The sequence below is a fragment of the Talpa europaea genome, assembly GCF_964194135.1.
Source record: "Talpa europaea genome assembly, chromosome: 8".
Classification (NCBI taxonomy): domain Eukaryota; kingdom Metazoa; phylum Chordata; class Mammalia; order Eulipotyphla; family Talpidae; genus Talpa; species Talpa europaea.
The window spans coordinates 96,319,384-96,333,835 of record NC_140075.1 but is presented as its reverse complement, the minus strand read 5'-3'; the positions used below and the strand labels follow the sequence as shown (position 1 = coordinate 96,333,835).

The 14,452-nt window shown below is 42.0% G+C and overlaps 1 protein-coding gene across 3 annotated transcripts in view; it reads right to left on the bottom strand.

The window, feature by feature from the left end:
• The window catches only part of SLC39A9 (solute carrier family 39 member 9), a gene marked incomplete at both ends in the record, with an annotated part of 36,587 nt that extends 25,004 nt beyond the window's left edge, over positions 1-11,583 (bottom strand). For all 3 annotated transcript variants that reach the window (XM_084239685.1, XM_084239686.1, XM_084239687.1), the window contains one exon: positions 11,488-11,583. In XM_084239685.1, the coding sequence (XP_084095811.1) occupies positions 11,488-11,583 (96 nt within the window). The remainder of the gene's footprint in view (positions 1-11,487) is intronic.
• Between the last annotated feature and the right edge of the window lie 2,869 nt (positions 11,584-14,452).

Sequence of the window (14,452 nt, the reverse complement as noted above, 5' to 3'; positions counted from 1 at the left end):
GGAACTTTAATAAAACTAGGAAACAACACAGGTAAGGCAAAGAGTCTAGTTTCTAAATCAAGCACCCAGAGTTACCCGTCCCCTCGTGGGTAAAAGTCCATCCAAATGGGATTAGCCCAGAGAAAGGCCCCAAAGCCTGCCACAAGTCTAAAGCATCTTCCGGTGGGGACCCACAGAAAAGTGTCAGAAACAACCAGACAAGCCCGGAAGGAAAAGAGCAAAATCACCATCAAGATAAAAGCTGCCATTGTCACCTCCCCATGGGTCTCACCCACATCTGTGTCACCCAGTCCACGACCACAAGACAAGCGCAGTTTCTTCACGTGTCTCCTGGCTCCATCCTGCTTCCTTCCTCAGTCTCTTCTGCTGCTTCTCCTCTTCCTGCTCAGCTCCACCCTCTCTTGGGTGGGGCAGGGAACCTCCCCTTTTCCTGGGGACCACCCTTTTACAATATGATGTCAATATCCACCACATTATCTCTGCTAAGTATCAGTAACAGGTAATGAAGAAAACTCAAATATGAAACTTTTTCTTCAAGTCCTTAAAATTGAGCCACGATGCCAAAAACTTCTGGCCTCTAAACAGTAACAACTGTGTGACCCTAGACAAATTCACTGGCCTCCGTAAGAAAGGACTATTACGACCACCACTACCACCATGGAGGAGGGCAATATTAGCTCACTTAGCAGGGAGTAACTATTATTACTGACCTTCAACATCATAGGGAGTATGAGGAAAAAATTTCAACAGCCCTCCCCTACAAAAATACCAAAACAAAACCCAGCTACCTGATAAAGGTGAACAATGGGAAAATGCTTACCATTTTGCCACTGGCATACAGGCTTCCCCTTTCTTAGTTCATTTGTCATAAAGGTTACCAAACAGGTTCTAGGAAGTAATAACAAGGCATACTAATCTACTAATTGGCATTTCCTCCAATCTTGGAAAACAAGACAAATTCGTTTCCTTTGCAAGAAGATGTGGTACATATACACAATGGAGTATTACTCAGCAATCAAATAAGATAAACTCATGCAATTTGCAGCAACACGGATGGAGCTAGAAGGATCATGCTTGCAAAATAAGCCAGAAAGAAAAAGAAAAATACCAGATGTTCTCACTCATAGCAGGAAATTAGAAAACCTAAATAAGGGACAAGGAAAAAGACTATAATAAAGTAAAAATCAAAATCAACAAGCAACTAAAAACCAGAGACACACGGTAGGGGGCGGGGGGAGGAGGGAGTAAGATCAAAACAAGACGGATGGGAATTGTATGGGGACAAAACCAAAATGAAAATGCATACATTACGCAAAAATGAAAAATGATGTAAAAAATACAAAGAATTTTTTTAAAAAATTTAAATTTTTAAAAAAGAATCCTTTCTAAATGTAAAAGGAACTTCGTCACTTAACATGTTCTAGGGTGACAAGCAATATTTTATTAATATCACTTCTTCCAATCTTGGAGGAAACAAATTTGTTTTTCAGTTGAGTTAAACGTAAGTGGAAACCCCTAAGATAGCTACATGTGACTACAAAACAAAAACAAACAAAAATCCACTGGGACAGTACCTGGAAAATACTGGCAACGAACATCATTATCATTACTATATAAGATGACAATGAAACTGAAAAAATGGAAATAAAAATATATTTTCCCTGTCAAATTAGCAGTCTTTAACAATAATACCCAATGTTTCTGAGAATACACTTTATCACCTGCATGTTAGGAAAATCTGGTAATTTAGATTAAGAAACTTCTTAAGAACATATATGCCCTTTTACACCATCACTTTAGCTTTGAGGAAATAATGTGAAATACGACCATAGCTTTAGACACACAAATGTTGACTATTATGGCAAAAACTTTAAAACAAGTTAAATGTGTAAAGAGAATTTCTGTATACAAAATAAATGAATGTAATAAAGACTTTACAACCCTTCAGAGGGTTGAGCACCCAACGGCGGGGAGCGGTAAGAACAGAGAGACAAAGAAACACAGTGGACTCCGGTGGTGGGTTAGGGTGAATTGGTGGCGGTGGAACTGTGGTAGTCATACCTGATGGACTACCACATGGAGGTATTCAAATATTACCTCAACTAAAACTAAGTTAAAAATATATAAAGACTTTTAAAAATGCCTAGGATGTGTTTTCACTAATAAAGAAAAATGCTTATGATATACTACCAGGTAAAACGAAGGAGGATGTGTTGTAATGATTTGAAATGTTTTTCAGTCTCCCCCTTGACATCATGTTCTAACTTCATGTACTTGATCCCCACCTTTCCTGATTTGTTGTTTTTAGTTTTCAAAAAAATTAGAAACCAGGTAATTGCAGCCCGGAAGTTCTAGACTGGCAACAATAGACTGCTTTGTTTGTTACACACAGTGATTGGAGTAATATATTTTTTTAAAAATTTATTTTATTTATGCATATAAGAACTGGGCAACAGGCCAGAGGTATGGGGAGCTGAGAGGATTCACAAGAGAGTGGGGAGCAGAACAGGCGGATCTACTGAAATACACTGCTGAGGGGAGCAGTGGGTGAGACAGGAGAGGCCTGCTGCGCCAGGCAGGGTTGCTCCGGCACGGGGATCAAACTCATGTAGCAGTGGCTGCCAATTGCTTAATAGCAGTATCTTTAACCCTGCGCCACCGGGGAGGCCCTGGAATATTTGAATTAAAAGTCAAAATGTAGGGTCTCCCCAGAGGAGCAGCGGTTGAGCGCTGGGTTGCGAAGCTGCCCGCAGCCTCTGCAGTGCCGGTTCCATCCCCGGCTGCTCCCCAGCCACCAGAGGAGGGTCCCACATGGCGCGCAGACCTCTCCTGCCGCCCGCTGCTCCCCTCAGCAGTGTACTTCGGTCCTTCTGCCTGCTCTGCTCCCCGCTCTGGCTCTGGTGAATTCTCTCATCCTCCCGCGCTTCTGACTGTACCCAGTGTTTGTATAAATAAATAAATAAACCTTTAAAAAAATAAAATAAAAGTCAAAATGTAAAATTGAGAAGACTTCCTATTAAAATATCCAGATTTCCAGCTTCTGAAGAGCAGGAAGATTTGGTAACACCAGGGCTGACATACTCAACAGCGACCTTCTCTAAAGTTGACCACCCTTCTTGCCACTCCCTTGTGGCCCAGGCACTGCCACTGAAGGTCCAGCTGCCATTTATCATGCCACTTGAACTGTTTTATCTTACCCCAGGTCTGATTCACTGTTCAATTTCAGTAGCAAGTTGATTTTGTAATCAACCCATTATCTAGTTGTATTAATTAGGGTCCAATCAGGAAAGAGAAGTCATACAGTACTTTGAACAAGGGAAGTTTAATATAAAGAATAACTAGAATAGGAGACTAGAGTAAGGAGAAATGAGCTAGTGAGAGAAAGCTAGCGAATATAAGAATAGCAAAAATAATCCTCACACTATTTTGAGGTAGGTACTTCTATTATCCCCACTTTCAACAAAAGTACAGAAAGCTCAAGCACTTTGTCCACTCACATAGCCAGTAAATGGCAGAGCCACAATCTGAACCTACACAGTCTAGCTATAGAAATTACACCGTTTTTTAAAAAGATTTTTTTATGCATACAAGAGCCAGGGTGCAGGCCAGAGGTGAGGGGGGCTGAGAGGATTCACCAGAGACAGAATGAGGAGTAGAATAGGCAGATCTACCACACTGCTGAGGGGAGCAGCGGGAGAGGTAACAGAGGTCTGCTGCGCCATGTGGGTCACCTCCCTGGCCGTGGATCGAACTCTTGCTGCAGTGGCTGCGGATAGCTTCATAATGACGAAACTTAAACCCTTGCGCCACAAGAGAGGCCCAGAATTTATACTCTAAGGCACTACACTAAGCTGCTTAGCAGCTTATTTCATTGTTTCATTTTTTTGCTTTTAGTACCTGTCTTCTTCCTCCAATTTGCCTTTGCCAAATGCATAAAGAACCAATGGAAAGAACATACAACAAGGTAGAGAAGTTAGGGTATAATTTTTTGGTTATTAGAAAACTGATCACATTGAGAGTTTATAACAGACCTTTTGATGTAATCAGTCCATGCTTAGCCTCCAGACATGTCACTTATACATCTATATAATCAGAGTCAAAAATTTCAAACTAATACCTATTTCTATTTCATTTCAATAGACAGTGAATATCAGTATTCAAGGAAAACTGAGATTACTATAATTCCACTATAGCTTTTAAGAAATATCTGCGCTCACCCTTAACATTGTCAACTTCTTACCTGGAAGTCCAAGCTGAGCTGTAGAAGACCTTAAACTCGTTATCATTCAACAAAGTCTCATATCTAAGTTCTTCAATTAGAGTAGATTTAGACTGTGACATAGAGAAGCTTTTGAATACACCTCAGGTCTTCTGCCTTAAAAGGATGTCAATTCTTGAACAGTTTTATCTAGAATTGACTAACTGTAATTATGTCAAGTATGAAATTAATCTTGGATAGTTCAAAAAGGGAACTGCTTCAGAATCCAATTTGGCAGGTGATAATTTAAAGGACACCTAAGACATATTCAGTTCTCTCTTATAGATTTCAAGACTGGAGATTATTTACCTCTGTAGTTCGAATTCTACTACACTAAGCATGAGAAAAGAAATGCACCATGGAAGAGAAAAATGTTAACTGATGTTAAAGATATTCCTAATTTCGGATAATAAAGAGATAAAGATATTCCTAATTTCGGATAATGGTGGTGGTGTTAAGATGTTACTAATTTTGAGCCTCCCTGGTGGCGCAGGCGGTTGAGCACCATACTGTGAAGCTGTTCACAGCCTCTGCAGCACGGGTTTGATCCCGGCCGGCTGGCGAGAATCCCACATGGTGCGGCAGACCTCTCCTGTCTTGCCCACTGCTCCCCTTCAGCAGTGTATTTCGTCAGTCTGCCTGTTCTGTTCCCTGCGCTGTCTCTGGTGAATCCTCTCACCCTCCCACACATCTGGCCTGTACCCCAGCTCTTGTATAAATATAAATTTAAAAAAAAAAAAAGATGTTACTAATTTGGGCAGCAAACGGTGCCAATTTAGACCCATCATGCTTTCATTCCTTTATTCTGTGTTTATTAGGAAAGGAAATAAGCCCTTTAGGACTGGGTATCAAACTGGCTTAGTTTCAAATCCCACCTCTACCAGTGTTTGTGATCTCTCCAAGCCTAAGTATGCTCAGCTGTAACAGAATCTATCTCATATTCTTGTCCTGAGGATTAAATAAAATAATGTATACCTGTGCCTGGTACACAGAAAGAGATCAATAAGCATTAACTATTAGTATTATGCAGATAAGTTTCAATGTTATCTCCCATATATTTAAGAGAAAATAAAGTTTTTCAGAAAAATAATATTGAATCAGATTGTATCTAGATTTTTATCTGATCTAAACTTAGTTTTATCAAGCAGAGATCACTAAAAGACAATAACCTTTTGAGAATAAGCTGAGGAAAACAAAATTACTGAGTGCTTTCCAAATATGGGTAAATTAAAGAGAATGTAATTTTTTTTTTAATAGAGGCATGTTTTATTTATTTATTTATTTGTTTGTTTGTTTGTTTTGTTTATACATGCACTGGGTACAGTCAGAAGCACAGGAGGGTGAGAGAATTCACCAGAGCCAGAGCGGGGAGCAGAGCAGGCAGAAGGACCGAAGTACACTGCTGAGGGGAGCAGCGAGCGGCAGGAGAGGTCTGCGCGCCATGTGGGACCCTCCTCGGGTGGCCGGGGAGCAGCCGGGGATCGAACCGACACTGCAGAGGCCGCGGGCAGCTTCGCAACCCAGCACTCAACCGCTGCGCCACCGGAGAGGCCCAAAGAGAATGTAATTTAAACTATTAGATTTTAAAAACTAAATTCCAAAAACATGTAGAACCTATTGCCCTACCAAAAGAGAATAAACCATTAATACACCATAGATGCAAGAGTCCCTGAAAATGCAATTTTGTCAAACCTACTTCATAAAGCAACAATTGCTGGCGAAAAAACCATACTGAACAAATATGTTCTTTAGACACAAACTTTTGATTGGTGGTAACAATTGTGAATGGATCAGTTATGGTAATTAGACCCAAAAATAAAACTACGGCATGAAAGAACAAAACAAAGCTTAAAATGAGAATATACTGAAGAAAGTTAAGACTAAGAAAAACACTATAAAACATGAGGTTTAGGGGTAAGTCCTAGTCTCTCCAAGTGGAACATTCAAGGTGAATAGGAATGGGCCTCCCTGGTGGCGCATGGGGATAAGATGCAACCTACGAAGGTATTCGCAGCCACTGAAGCATGAGTTTGATCCCCAGCCAGAGAGCTACCCACATGGCACAGGAGAACTAGCCTGTCTCGCCTGCTGCTCCCCTCAGCAGTGTATTTAAGGTCAGTCTGCCTATTCTGTTCCCCACTCTGCCTCTGGTGAATCTTCTCACCCCCAACCCCATACCTCTGGCCTGTACCCCAGAGGTATGCATAAATCTTTAAAAAAAAAAAGGGGGGGGCCTCCTTGGTGGCACAAGGGGTTAAGACACAACCTATGAAGTTATCTGTAGCCACTGCAGCACAAGGTTGATCACTGGCCAGTGAGCTACCCACGTGGCGCAGCAGACCTCTCCTGACTCGCCTGCTGCTCCCCTCAGCAGTGTATTTCAGTAAGTCAGCCTATTCTGTTCCCCACTCTGTCTCTGATGAATCCTCTCACCCCCACACTTCTGGCCTGTACCCCAGCTCTTGTGTGCATAAATAGGTAAATATTTTTTAAAAAACAAACAAAATAAAACAAAACAAAAAAACCAAGGTGAACAGGAATGCCAAGCCCCAAACAAGACCTTTCAGTTTCCAAACTGCTGATATGTTTCTACGATTTTAGTGGAAAGAAGGGGAGTTTAAAAATTACAATTCAGAACATAATTGTAAGAATGAAAATCTTTAGGTTTTTGTAATCAGTACTGAAACTAATCCTCAACATGTTCTGAAGTTCTTATTTTAGATACAGTGTGCTAATATTGTTTCATTATATCCTCAACATAAATCTTCTAAGGTCATTTACCAGAAGAGACATGGTTATTAAGTAGTTTGCTAAAAAGTCTTTTTTTTTAAAAAAAAAGCTTGTTAAAAAGTAGAGACAACCCAGTGGCGCAGCAGGTTGAGAGCTGTGTTGTGAAACTGTCTCCAGCCTCTGCAGCGTGGGTTCAATTTCCAGCAGGCCAGGGAGATACCCACATGGTGCGGCAAACCTCTCCTGTCTCTCCTGCTGCTCCCCTCAGAAGTGTGTTTCAGTCAGTCTGCCAGTTCTGTTCCCCACTTTCTCTCTGGTGAATCCTCTCACCCTCCTGCGCCTCTGGCCTGTACCCTAGTTCTTGTATAAATAAATAAACCTTAAAAAAAAAAAAAAGAAAATAGCTTAAAAAAAAAAAAAGTAGTGACAATGATTTTGAACTACACCACCTCTCTCTGACAGGGCCTTTAGAAATGTGTACATTATTAATCATCTTAATCCTTTACTGAAGTTAGAGTAGAACTATTTTCACCCATCCCTGTGGATTATACTGTTATCACACATGAAAAATGTATCATTATAATCCAAACTGGTCTGTAACAAAAGAAACTGAACGGAAAGCTGATGAAAAATTTTACAGGAGTGTGACTATTACATATAATTAATATAAGTACATGTATGTCTGTTAAATCTAATAACAATTCATTTGAACTTGTATTCTGCATGGTTTTTTTTTTTCACTTCATTTCTTAGTACTTCATTTTTACTAATATACTGGTTTGCAGTGTTAAGAAATTAAACACTAATTATTTGCCAGAGTTTGAGGAACATGCACTAGAGCTCTGGTGCAAACACAGCTTGCTCTCTGTTAACCAGCTCTGTGACAAAGAGGACACAAGCTCTGGTAATCAATATAAAATCCCACTTTGGCCAACTGTTTATACTTTAACTTCAATCATCAATCAGGTCACCTGCTAAACTAGGTTTTTATTGGTAGTTAGATTGCAGGCTCTCAACTTAGCACTTTTATTTAGACCCAAAGAAAACTACTCATTAACAATTAAATCTGGGCCTCCCCGGTGGCGCAATGGTTGAGCGCTGGGTTGCGAAGCTGCCTGCAGCCTCTGCAGCGCCAGTTCGATCACCAGGCGAGGGTCCCACATGGTGCACAGACCCTTCCTGCCGCCTGATGCTCCCCTCAGCAGTGTACTTTGTCACTCTGCCTGTTCTGCTCCCACTCTGGCTCTGGTGAATTCTCTCACCCTCCCGTGCTTCTGACTGTACCCAGTGCTTGTATAAATAAATAAATCTTTAAAAAAGTCATTAATAATAAAAAAATTAAATCTAAAATAACCAAAGATAGTGCTAAACTAGTGAGTCCAACACTTCTACCACACCAGACCTCATTGTCTTAAGCATACTTTGGTCTCCTTTACAATTTATATAGTTCTTCCCCATACTATATGCTGAAGAAGAGAGCATCTTATTAGTTATTTTAAATTTCATTTCAAAATCAGAGACTATTTTTCCTACATTTTGCAAATACAGGAATTTGAGGAGCTACATTCTAAGAATAGAAATTGTGATTCTCAGGCCCCATTCTTTCAACCTTGACAGTATAGTTGCTGGGTAAAAAGGCAAGGAAGACGTTTGGGAGTAAGGAATGTCAGGCAATAATTTTTATAAACTATCTCTCTTTTTTTTTTTAAAGATTTATCTATTTATTTATACAAGCACTGAGTACAGTCAGAAGTGCGGGAGGGTAAGAAAATTCACCAGAGCCAGAGCAGGGAACAGAACAGGCAGACTGACCTAGAAATACACTGCTGAGGGGAGCAGCGGGCACGACAGAGAGGTCTGCGCGCCATGTGGGACCCTCGCCAGCGGCAGGGGATCAAACCGGTGCTGCAGAGGCTGCGGGCAGCTTGGCAGGCCAGTGCTCAACTGCTTCGCCGCCAGGGGAGGCCCATAAATTATCTCTTTAACTTCACAATACATTGGTATATACTAAGAGTCTGATAGTACTTATAGTCTACACTAATAGTCTATGTTCCTATTACAATAAACAGATTTTATGAATGCTGATTTATTTATAGCATTTTAAGATCTACAGCTGGAAAAGACCTCTTGACCATTAATTAGCCATAAATGACATGACATACTAATTGTCTTTTAACAGCCTGGTTATTTACATTCACATATACATTTCCTTTTAGTGGAAAACCATGTACCTACGTACTGCAAAAATCACTTAAGATAGTTAAATACTGAAAATGGAAAAGTTCTCAGCATCTTAAAGAAATAAAAACAGGGCCTCCCTGGTGGCGCTGGTGGTTGAGGGCCGAACTGTGGAGCTGTCCGCAGCTTCTGCAGCGCGGGTTTGATCCAGGCCAGCCAGCGAGAATCTCACATGGCGCGGCAGACCTCTCCTGTCTCACCCGCTGCTCCCCTCAGCAGTGTATTTCACCAGTCTGCCTGTTCTGTTCCCCGCTCTGTCTCTGGTGAATCCTTTCACCCTCCCGCGCATCTGGCCTGTGCCCGGGGTTCTTGTATAAATAAATAAATCTTAAAAAAAAAAAAGAAATAAAAACAACAGTTTCTTAACTTGAATTACAATTCTTGATGTTACTTCAGTAAGCTTTAAAATATTCAAATCAACAAAACCCCACAAATGTCAGTGCTAATAACCTCAACTGATTTCCAATGCAGTTATAAGAAAATATAGTTTATTTCAGAGGAAAGATAGCAGGGTCAGAGTACTGGGCAGGCAGGTAGCCCAAGTATGCTTCACAGCCAAGGGCCACAGCAATCTACTGCTACTCATCTCCAGCCAACTGTTGCCTTGAGGGAATACAGACAAAAAAATAATAAAATTAAACATTCTGCTAATACAACAAGGCGAATCTGTGGACTAGATTTGGTACATGTAGATTCACAACAACTAAGAGTAGCTAAAACCTATTCTGAGTCAGAAAAAAAACTAGATTTAAAAACAGCTCTTGGGCCTTCCTGGTGGCGCAAGGGGTTAAGACACAACCTATGAAGCTGTCCGCAGCCACTGCACAGTGAGTTCGATCCCCGGCCAGGGAGCTACCCACATGGCGCAGCAGACCTCTCCTGACTTGCCCGCTGTTCCCCTCAGCAGTGTACTCGGGTCGATCTGCCTTTTCTGTTCCCTACTCTGTCTCTGGTGAATCCCCTCAGCCCCCACACCTCTGGCCTGTACCCCATAAATAAATAAATAAATCTTTAAAAAAAAGATTTATTTATTTATGCATAAATAAATAAATCTTTAAAAAAAAACAAAGAACAGCTCTAGCTCTAACATACTTCAGTTGTGTGAGTTACAAACTACTGAGTCTAAGTTTTCTCACCTGCACCCGAGTTTTAAAAATGAAGTCAGATAATGGGTATACTGAAGAAATTCAGCTTGGTGTTATCATTAAAGAAGGAGGGATACAGATTTTTAAAAAGGAAATGGAAGAGTAGCAATAATCCAGGCCTCCTTCCATCTGGTTGTAGGCTTTACTATTTCTCAAACTCAGAATGCCTAGTCCCACCTTCTTTCCACCACACAGGATATTTTCTTTACCAACAATGCCTCCTCTTCCCTCAGGTTTCAAAGTCTACCTCACACGTCATCTAAATCCATTTCTCCTCTCCCCTCTACTTTGAAAGCACATATTTATTTTACAGTTGAATCCCAGGTAAAACTCAGAATCCTGTTCCCTCTGCATGTGGCTTTGCACCCTAAATCTTTGAGCCCTGTAGGTGATGTGAAACCTTTATGACAATTTAAAGAATCTATCTGCATTTTTACTGAGCAATGCTTTCATCTATCTTTCGTTCCTGTTTGTTCAAGTAATGACAACAAAATTAGCCAAAATGTCCATCAAAACATATTTTAAGAAATGTACTTCTAAGCAGAGATTTGAAAACAACTTGAAATATCTGCTCCAATGTTCTCTTTCTTTAAAAGGAAATATATGTTAAGAACTACGTAGGTTCTACGTACTTTTTCTTACCATCATTCTAATACGGGTATTCCCAAAAACTTCTTTCCCCCAAAAGACTGTACTTGATTTTCTCAAAAAGAGAATTACATTGATTTCAACTAATGTTGTCAAATAATGTCCTCCATTTATATTTCTTGATAGCAGCCTGGAATTTTGATTCCTTTTGATTTCTTGAAATCAAAAGAATGTTATGGTATCTCTTTCCAGGAAAATGCACAAAGCTCCAAATTTTTTATTGCAACTTCAGGGGATTCAGAGTACCACCGGAATCTTGTGGATCCACGCACTTCAAGTTAAGAACTGTATGTTGAATGCGAGGTTTGTTTTTATTATGAAATGGTATGCTTCTTTTTAAGATCGTTTCCCTTAATAAGGTCTTAACCTTTAGCTCTGAGATTCACTAGGGAAGCAGCTTCCCTTTACAACTGTCACTACTTCCCAACAGCCATCCCGACAGCTAACAGAAAATCAAGAATTTCTTACCTCCGAAAAATTAACAGCCAAGGGAATGATTCCAGCCACGTAACATCCCACCAACATAGCCAGAGACAGCAGACTAATGGAGATGAAATCATCCATCATGCCCTCCTTTATTCACCCACCACTACCAGGTTAGGTTTTCAGAGGCTTCAAAGGGTGCTTAGATTCCTAAACACGTGTCGTGGTTCCAAGAGAATTAGTGAGCTTTCCAGGTCTTGCGTCCTCCTCACCAGCAGATTTGTTCACGAGGCACCTTTCTCTTCAGCGTACCTGGAAACAGCCCCTTTTTGCTGATATAGACACCAGCCCAAACTCTCAGCAATCCTGAATCCCAGCCCCTGGGTTTTCAGATGCCAGTCACTGAATTCCCGCGGTCTAACCGATCCGGCAAGCGTACAGGGAAAACATTCGAATGAGCGATTTCCTGGATCGTTGGAATGAGGGTGAGACAACGGACCCACGCCCCCCAAGACAAAGTCCCAAGTGGCAGCAAGAACGGGAGGAAAACCCAAGCGAATCTGTTCGTTCTCTCGGTACCCCTGTCTCTCTGGGGCAAACCCCTACCCAGTGACCCCCCTTCCCAGGGCTGGGACCAGCCCACCAAACTCTCTTCCGAGTCTAGAATGAGGAAAGGAGTCCTGCAGGCTTCCAACGATGGGTCTTCAGGGCTCAACAGCGAAGCTGATACAAAGCTGTCTCTGCCCTATACCCGGTGCTACCCATGCTACTCCACTCCGCTGGGCCTTGAGCCGGAGCCTCCAATACTACAGCTGCCATGGCCGCCAAGTGGCATCTCTTCATCACATCCACTTCCGGATTGCCTCCTCGCCCACTTCTTGAAAAGGGCACTTCCGGGTTACAACCGACCTATGGCCCGCGATTTTTATACTGCCGCCATTTTTGAGTCGGGTTAATGAAAGATAGCTTGAGTCCCTGTCTATATTGGAGGTCACGTTAGTCGCATATCCAATAACGAGAGTACGGAAGAAAGCGTCTTGAGAAAAGATGATTGCTTTTAAAGCTCCGAAATACTGCCTGTGTGGCTCATCGCCCATAGCCAAGATGGCTGAAACAGATTCACGACCGCTCTAGCTGCCGGAAATGGATGCGCCTCTATGGTCTAAAAGGCTTTTTCCCCGAGCGCTTGTGACGACTTCCGGCGGCTCCTCTCGCGGGGATTGGCTGTTGGCGGCGTTGCCTCTAAGCTCGTGTGCGGCAGCGGAGTCGGCAGAGGTTGCAGCGAGAGAGTTTGGCGCGATGGTGAGAAAGGCCTGAGCGGCTCCCCGATTTTCCAGCCCCCGGGTGACCCCAGCCCTGTACCTCTTCTGTCCACCCCATTCACCGCGAAAGTGCTGCTCCCCGGCTCTGGCTTGGGGGCCGACCATTCCGCTTCCCGCCGCGGAGCCGCCTGGCCTGGCACTAGGCCCCGGAACCCGGGACCGCCCTCAGATCGCGCGCCCGCCCGCTGGCTCGGCGAGGCGTGCTTGGGGCCTGAGGATGCGCTTTCTCGCGATTGCTGCCTGGTAGAGGCAAGGGTGGGGTGATGCGCTGGCCTCCTAGGGGCTCTTGCCTTCTGTGGGAACAATGGCCGAGGGGGGGTTGAGAAACCGGTTCCCAGAAGCTGACAGATTGAATTTATTGCAGCCAGCTCCAGGAGAGGTCGTCTTTGCTTTGTAGTGTGGTTTCTCAACTGTTCCCTTTCGTTTTTCGTGCTTTCCTTTTTAGAAAATACATGAGGTTTCTCCTTTCTGAGGCTCGTGGATGCCTGGTTTAGCCTTTCTTTCAGCTTTCATTCATGTTCTTAATTTCGTTTATATTCTCTTGGAATTGGGAGACCGAGAAGATGGGCCCCGCTCAGGCTCCAGGTCCCTTGCAGCCTGACGGGGTGTGGTGGTGGAGTGCGTGGGTTTCCCCTCTTCCCCTTCCCAGTCCACAAAAGGAAGATGCGTACATCTTCTCAGTAATTTCTCAGATTCTGAAGAATGCTTTTTTGCTCCCACACGTAAGCTTGGGTGTTCTGGTTGCTGCAGCTCTTACTAAGTTATGCAGCTGCTGTTAACAAGGAACTTTTTCCGTTTATATTTTTCTGAGGTTGATGCCTTTCAATGCTTGATGTAACATAGGCTCCCAAAGAGGACCGGGAATGAGAGGGCTGGGGTTCCACTTCATTTTTTTGTCCTAACTAGCAAGCCACTGTAGAGTTTTCTTCTCTTTTTATGTCACTATTTGGTATTGTGTTATAACGCTTATAGTATTGTAAAATCTGAGAAAGTGACAGCAGTTAATGTTAACAACTCATTCTTATTTGACAGTGTTAGTGGTAATTCTGAGTCAGTCTTGGTAGAATTAAAAATTAGAATTTGTATTTGAGGTAAATAACGTTTCAAAAGTCTTAAATACCTTTGCTTTATTGGAGATACAAGCTTCTGTTTTGTTTTTAATTTGGAGGAAGTATTTAAAGCTAATGAGCAAATTGTACTATTCTGCAACAGTAGAGTGACTTGTTAGGGCTCATGTTTGTGAGACTAAAAAAGTTAATACAGACAGGTTAATCCTTTCTCACAGTGAGCATAAACTGCTTTGTAATCAGAGAGAGTAAGGAATTTTTAATTCTGGTTAACTTTCCCCCCCTCATTTGGGTGTCACAGTCTTATTTCCCTATTATGCAAATGTAAGTCCACATATATTCTACATATGTATTTACATTTTACATTATATATTTTTGCACTTGTTATTCCCCTGAGAAATAAGATCATGAGGAAGGCAAGGACCAAATCTGCCCAGAAGAAGGGAAAAACTGATGAGAAAAATATATTTGGACTTTTAATTAAACGGTTCTGAAAATAGCTCCATTAAGAAGAAAGTGATCAAAACTGGTTTGGGAGGTATCATAGTCTTAAGCAACTTGTAACAGGAAAGCACTGCCACTTAAATATATTAATTTTGCCTACAGTTTCGTTATTTAGTC